Raw genomic sequence first — 7,561 nt, 5'->3', positions numbered from 1 at the left:
GTGCCAAACACTGGCATGGGGAAACGGCTATAACACCCATAAGCCTGCCCCCAATAATACACCACCTCCAGAAGGCTTTAATTTCCAATTGGTATCAGCTGGGGAGACTAGAATTCAGAATCCCTATGTTTATGGTAGACACCTAAATCAAGCTTCCACAATTATTGACAGAAAGATTTAGCCTCCTACCTCAGTGTTACTGTATGTTTGACTGATGAAGGCAGTGGACTCTGTGATTTAAAAGTTCTTATAAAACTTAACATGGCTGTAGAAACACAGGGCAGAATAAGAACACCAGCATCAGGACAAGAAGACATGGGTTACTTTCTCAGTGTGCCACTGTCTCATTCCATGACCTTCGCAGGTTCTATTTATAGAAATGATTTTCTCAGATAACTTACAAGGTACATACAGTATGTGATTTTGTCTATGTTCACATATTTATTGCCATAAATATTATATTTGCTTCTATCCACTAGAAGAAGTCAATGGAAAGGTTTGAGAGATTACATGTAACAGGTCAATTGATATCTGTAAATTTTTATTCCGTTCTTAATTACTTGGGAGGCATCCTCCTGGGATGGAAGGATTTGGGATGGGGCTAGTACAATATAAGCCTTGCATTTGGAGGATTTGTTAGCTTGGTAGTTTTCCTGTGCTAGTGGATGGCCTATAATTATTCTTAATAGCATTAGGAAGGTAACAGTTTTTTATTGTATTAGGTAACATACTTGTCATGCATCTTGTTAATAATTACTTCTTACCAATTATGACCTAATCCATATTTAATTCCCTTTTTATTTCTGGCTTACCCTTTCAAGTTGAACTAGTTATGTTGTTATGTTTTTAGTGTTTTTCCCACTCATTCCTTGATATTTGACTCTGGAAATAGTCTTTGTAGCCCTAAGAATTTCTCTTTTGAAAAGTTCCCTTCATGGACAATTAGCATTGGTTTGGACCTAACTCTATAAGCTCTATCTTTTCTCCAATTCTTATGTAGCTCTATGTTTGGGAATACTCAACTAGAAATGGGTGGAGCTTCCTAAAACCTCTCTCTGCAATCATTCTAGCTGCTTAAGTAGAAGCTGTATAAAGACTGAGTGGACCATCATGAATGGATTTTATTGTTATTATTTTTGGATAGGCTTAATAATCTTATAACTATCCACTCACTCTCCAGTATGGCTCTGCTTGCATCCCAGAACTGAAAGCCATTTTCAGCAAAATACACTTTCATTATAGTTCCTTATGTAGCTTCAAACTTTCATTTCAACTTTATCCTCTACTTCCACAAATATTCTGGTAACTGCAAGTTTCAAGTGTCTAATCAAATGATAGCAGTTTTCATATATTTTTTTTTTTTAGCAGTGACACATGCTCCTCACAGAGACTGGGTTAAGGCAATATAGACTCTTTAATTCTTTTTCTTGTTTTAGAAAACATATTTGGGGCTGGAGAGATGGCTTAGAGGTTCAGGTTCTTGCCTGTGTAGCCTAAGGGCCTATGTTCTACTTCCCAGATCCCAATTAACCCAGACCCACAAGGTGACGCATGTGCAACATGTGCAGAGGGTGGCACACCTACCTGGAATTCAATTGCAGTGGCTGGAGGCCTTGGCATGCCATTTCCCACCCCTTCCTTCTCTGTCATAAAAAAAAAAATTGGACATAGATGAATAAATATGGTTCTACATACAAATACTGAATTTAATTGAATTCCAATAATTTTAAGCATAATTTCAAATATTTGCATAGGCTTCTTTTAGTGGATTCTAAAAAAAACTCAGAACAACATAAAAGCATCATGACACATTAGTAACAAAGCAGTAATTGAAGGCTAAGCACTCTGGTCCATGAGTCAGGAGGCTTGACTTTTATTTTACTTGGGATGGATGATGTTTTGGTTCTCTGACCTAACTTTCCATATTATGAAGTGGAAGTCTTGATTCTTTTTTAGTACATAGATAAATTGTTAGATTAAATGTAATTGCCAAAGCATTTTACCACACTGAGCCTGATTTACAAATTTCTATATTATCATGATAATCTAGGTTCAGAACTGGTATGAAAACAGCTGCTTGAGGAAGTATTGTGGGTTGTATCTGGTGTGGTACACTGCTGTGCTTCCATGGGTAATACCTATCATTTAATGTATACTTGAAAACTATATTTTCAAGTTATAACCATGAAGAATGTGTTAGTAAAGAAACAAATAGCATAACAAAAATTCATAAGTCAGATATTTACCTCCCTAAATATTTAATATTTTATTTGTATGTTAGGAAATAACCATATAAATATGCTAAGTTAATTTGTCATCGAATGTCCAGGTTTTCAGTAGTTGATTGTTTTACTTTTTCTTGGCACAGTGATTTGTCTTTAGGTGAACTTAAGGAGAAGTTAACAATTAAATATGAAAGTTGGAAGTTCTCTAATTTTAAGTAGGACAAGATAATTGGTTTTTGGCAATGGTACCTAATGGCAGTGGAATGCTCATGAGGTCTAATTAGCTAGGACTAAGAAAGTTCAGTGGGTCTTCAAACAGGGCATGAAGAGGAACTTGGTAAAGCTCCAGAGAAAGGAATTATCTAAAAGGTGCTATTTATAATTCAACAATGAGTGATTGTAGTTGAGCTAGTGTATGCTGTCAACTTACAATTTTACTTCTTGATGAACTAACAGATAACCAGGGCCCTGGACATGGAGTTTTGTCAGGCAAATTGATGGGTGAGAGTTTTTCTTAAAGAAAATCATTTACTTATAGAATTAAATTAATTAAATGGATCTTAAAAATCACATAATCACCCTACAGCCTCACTAATTGGCTTTAGTCTCTTTGAAGAAGAGGCAGACTGAAGCCATGTTAAATAATAAGAGTCTACTGTAATTCCACCGATGTCCAGGTTTGGGGTCTTTTCCTCATACAGATGTGTATTTAAATTAGAATCATACTATCTATTATGTGTTTCAGATTTAATATATCAACACACATGTAGTCCAGACTGGCCTTAAACTATGTAGCTGAGGCTGAACTTGAATGCTTGATCCTCCTACCTCTACTTTCCAAGTGCTGGGATTACAAATATGTACTCTCTCTCTTTGAGGTAAGGTCTCACTCTATCCCAGACTAACCTGGAAATCACTATGTAGTTTCAGGCTGGCCTCAAATTCACTGTGATCCTCCTGCATCAGCCTCCTGAGTGCTGGGGTTAAAGGCATGCACCACCATGCCTGGCTTAATGTGTACTATCTTGTCTGGATAAAATATCTCTTTAAGAGCTGTGCATCATTCCAGGGTATGTGTGATCATTTACTTACCTAATTCCCTGGTGCTGGGCATAGTTATTCTAAGTCATGTGCACAGCTTTACTTTCTGCACACTGTGCTCTTGCCGATCTGTATCAGTGTGGACTGGGAATACGCAGATTAAGTGAAGCTGCTGGTCTCCTTTGTTGTATGATTTTAAAATTTTCATTTTGACTAAAAATTAAAGTCTTTTGTCCATTTATCTTTGAATGGAAATAAGTTGTAATGTGTGAGATATATTTTTGTTACTCTCTTTTTTTGTTATTTCATGGGGAAATTTATGTATGCATATTAGGATGAGTTTTCCTTCTACTAATGTAATATCCTCTAACCAAGAGGGAATGGATGCTATGGCAAAATGGAGAGGACTTGATAATATATATAACAGAAACATGAAATGAAGAAGTAGGGGTGATTAATCTTCTCCTGGGTGGACAATTTGCTGCTGTGTGATAATATGTCAAAGGAGGATTTACTATTTTATTTTATTTATTTGAGAGGGAGAAAGAGGGAGAGAGAAAGAATGGACACTCCAGGACCTCTAGCCACTGCAAAAGAAATCCAGATGCATGGGCCCTCTTGTGCATCTTGCTTACGTGGGTCCTGGGGAATCAAACCTGGGTTCTTTGGCTTCACAGGCAAGCACCTTAACCAATAAGCCACTCCTCCAGCCCTGCTAAAGGCTTTTGACAGAGACACTTTTCTTAACTTCACATGAACAACATACACTTATATGCAATAATGTGTCCCAAATGAATATATAATTCATACACATTTACATATTTGTGGGTATACAGATATATTACTTTATCTTACTAGCAGTTAATTTCTTTCAGCTCTTGGTGTTAAATTTATATTTTTTAATTTTTCAAAGTAAGGGCTTCTTTTGCTCAATTGATCTTCAAAATTTTAAAATCCTATCTGAAGTTGTTTTTTTTCTTCCATTCTATTGAAACTGTAAATTTACTGAGACTATGCTAATTTATACAGAGAACATAATTTAGGAGAATAAACACTATTAATCAATATTTATTATCTTAATGCACTTTTGTACAATAAATATTTAATACCCTATAAAATATGCCAAAGCTATTAGATGTATGGCTTCTTTTAAAAAACATATTTATATTTTTCACACTGTAAGAGGTATTTCATGAGCTAATTAGATCATGGATGTGATTGAGTTCTTTGGTATTGTGTATTCTTAGACATGGAGCTGTCAGCAGTGAGGGGGTTCAGCAGCATTTCTCACCTAAAATGTGTCAGACACCGCAGGTGTGAGAGCACTCTACTTGGCATGCAGAGGAAATAGATGTGCAAAGGATATGTGTTCTGGCAGGAGCCTGGATGTTTCTCCTAGTCTGCCTGCCTTAATAGCTACAACTTGATCATGCGTATTACTTTTTTTTAATCACAGATTTACATGTGTGGTCACATGTAAATTCTGGAAGAGGAAATTGTCTTTACCTAGGTGAACACTTCATAACCAAAAAACCATCTCATAATTAGCAAGTTTACAGAAGCAGAGATTTTCAGATACATAGGGCATCAGAATGACACAGAAAGCTTGAGTGGACCTGGGAACAGAATGAGAATATAGGCCTCAAGTATATGGCACAGTATTTTCCCAGTTGATTACACAATAATCGTTTCCCTGTAGAATTCTCTAGGTGATAAAGTACTAGGACTCTTGAGAGACAGTAGCAAGGAGGAAGTAAAAATAAAAGATATGAAGCAACTACTAGGGTAAGGAGTGGTAGGAAAATGGTCCTAAGTTAGCAACTGTCCCTATAATATGAAGTTCAGACTATCGCCCATTTATCTTTTGTAGGAAACTCAGGACCCAGGAAGGTGTTACCTCCTGAATGGAGCCCATGCCTGCCAATAACGTGACTGAATTTATTCTCTTGGGACTCACACAGAATCCACACCTGCAGAAAATACTCTTCATTGTCTTTTTGCTCATTTTCCTATTTACAGTGCTGGCCAATCTGTTCATCGTGGTCACTATCTCCTTCAGCCCTGCGCTGTCGGCTCCCATGTACTACTTTCTCACTTATTTGTCTTTAGTAGATGCCTTCTACACCTCTGTCACCACCCCTAAGATGCTCTTCGATCTGCTCTACCAGAGGAGAACCATCTCCCTGCATGGCTGCTTGACTCAGCTCTTTGCAGAGCACTTCCTAGGAGGTTCAGAGATCATCCTTCTCATTGTCATGGCCTATGACCGCTACGTGGCCATCTGCAAGCCCCTGCATTACCTGACCATCATGCGCCAAGGCCTCTGTCACATCCTGGTGGCAGTAGCCTGGGCTGGAGGGATGCTGCATGCCACCATGCAGATCTTTTTCATGATCAACCTGCCCTTCTGTGGCCCCAATGTCATTGACCACTTCATGTGTGATCTCTTCCCACTGCTGACACTAGCCTGCAGAGACACCCAGAGGCTCGGAATGGTGGTGGCAGCCAACAGCGGAGCCATGTGCTTGCTCATCTTTTCCCTGCTGCTCATGTCCTACCTCGTCATCCTCAACTCCCTGAAATCCCACCGCTCCGAAGGCAGGCGCAGAGCCCTCTCCACGTGTGGCTCCCACTTTACCGTGGTGGTTCTTTTCTTTGTGCCCTGCATATTCACTTACATGCGCCCCGTGGTCACCTACCCCGTGGACAAGCTGGTGACTGTGTTCTTTGCAATCCTCACTCCCATGTTAAATCCTTTAATTTACACAGTGAGAAACACAGAGGTGAAAAATGCCATGAGGAATTTGTTGAAGAGGAGAACAACCTAGCCTGTACGTAAAGACAAGAAGTGATCGTACTTGTAACAAGTGGGATTATGTGTGTGCTAAGGTGTGAGTGGGGTAAACAGATTTTGCACCTTAAAAACAAAACTCCAGACACTACCATTGTGTAGGTACTCCACCGTAGGAAGACCTTTTGCTGTGTGTCTTTGATGACTATTAATGTGCTTTCCCAAAGTGTGAACATTCACATTCATAGATTCTGGATTTCCAACGGAAAGAATACTCTGTAAATCTATAGTTGTCATGATTCTGCAGTGTGTTTTTCTTCAGAGACCCACTGTTAGTATACTGAGTTCTTCATAAGATGTTACTTATGTGATATTAGCTTTTCCACAGACCCTTGAGTAAGAAACTTTAAATAAATTTTGCATGGCTTATGGTAATGTTTAGAAATGGGTGTTGGGGACTCAAAAGAGATTAATCTGAGGGGATTATGATCAAAATGCATTATATACATGTATAAATCTTGTTGAGGCTAGGTAAATTGCTCAGCTGTTAAAGGTGCTTGCTTTCAAAAGCCTGACAGCCTAGGTTTTATTTCCCAGTACCCATGTAAAGCCAGATGCACAAAGTGGTGCATGCATCTAGAGTTTGTTTGCAGTGGCTAGAGGCCCTGGTGAATGCATTCATATTCTCTTTCTCTCCTTGGAAATCTATAGCATTTTTTAATTGCCAACAAAGAGGTAGACATGCTTAGATTATTTAGTAGGAGGCAGACCTTTAAGAAATGGAATAAGCACTGCTGACTTTAAATTTGGTATTTTTTGAAAAGTGCCATGAACATATAAAAAAATTGATAAAAATTAATTCCTCACACATTCATTTTTTTCCTCTGGAACAGGAAATAAGGCATAAAAGGTGAATATTCTCTCAATATTTTGTTAAATATCCTCATGAATCACAGTTTCTCCATTTGCAGGAATAAGGGGATATATTCTTTAATTTGATCTTAAGAAAAAGGTATATAATATTTCTACAACAATTGCTACATATGTATGATTGAGAAATGCAGTAAACACATATTCTCTATCACACATTAATCTTATGTGGGTAATTTAATGCATGTGCTATACAAGTAGTATCCATGTCACTGTCTACTATTTACACAGAAACAGACTGAAGCTAAGAGAATTACTCATCTGATTCCCTCAGGTCACATCTGTAAGAGTTTTGGCCACAAAATTAAAATCAGGGTCCAAATTATCAGATCTACTTTCTTCAACTAAACCACAGTTGTTGACATGGTTATTTCTACAGATAAAGAATTACCATGCAATATTCATTACTCACTGCCCTTGGAGAAAGTTGTCAATATTTTTGTAGCCTTTGTTTACATGGAACAACATATTTCAGCAGCAAAATTGCTCTGTGAAGATGGAAAACCCCAACTGGTTCTGTATAACTACATGGCATATTCTGAAGCAAAGCTTCTCTGACTATAGCTCTCCACTG

At 37.9% G+C, this 7,561-nt stretch overlaps 1 protein-coding gene across 1 annotated transcript; it reads left to right on the top strand.

Annotated features, from left to right (window-relative positions):
- Window positions 1-3,589: 3,589 nt before the first annotated feature.
- On the top strand, window positions 3,590-6,094 carry LOC123454205 (olfactory receptor 140-like). The gene is made up of 2 exons (XM_045132879.1): window positions 3,590-3,621; window positions 5,170-6,094. Exons 1-2 carry the CDS (start codon window positions 3,590-3,592, stop codon window positions 6,092-6,094), a joined length of 957 nt encoding a protein of 318 aa, XP_044988814.1.
- The last annotated feature ends 1,467 nt before the right edge of the window (window positions 6,095-7,561 follow it).

The sequence above is a fragment of the Jaculus jaculus genome, chromosome 1 (genome assembly GCF_020740685.1).
Source record: "Jaculus jaculus isolate mJacJac1 chromosome 1, mJacJac1.mat.Y.cur, whole genome shotgun sequence".
Classification (NCBI taxonomy): Eukaryota; Metazoa; Chordata; class Mammalia; order Rodentia; family Dipodidae; genus Jaculus; species Jaculus jaculus.
Note: the sequence above shows the minus strand (reverse complement) of the source record. Positions and strands in the feature narration are given on the sequence as shown.

Excerpts from the sequence above, each read along its gene's own strand:
- LOC123454205 (XM_045132879.1), top strand. The coding sequence starts at position 3,590 with ATGCATATTAGGATGAGTTTTCCTTCTACTAA. Across the intron at positions 3,622-5,169 it reads ATGAGTTTTCCTTCTACTAA|AATGGAGCCCATGCCTGCCA; the intron begins TGTAATATCCTC and ends TGTTACCTCCTG.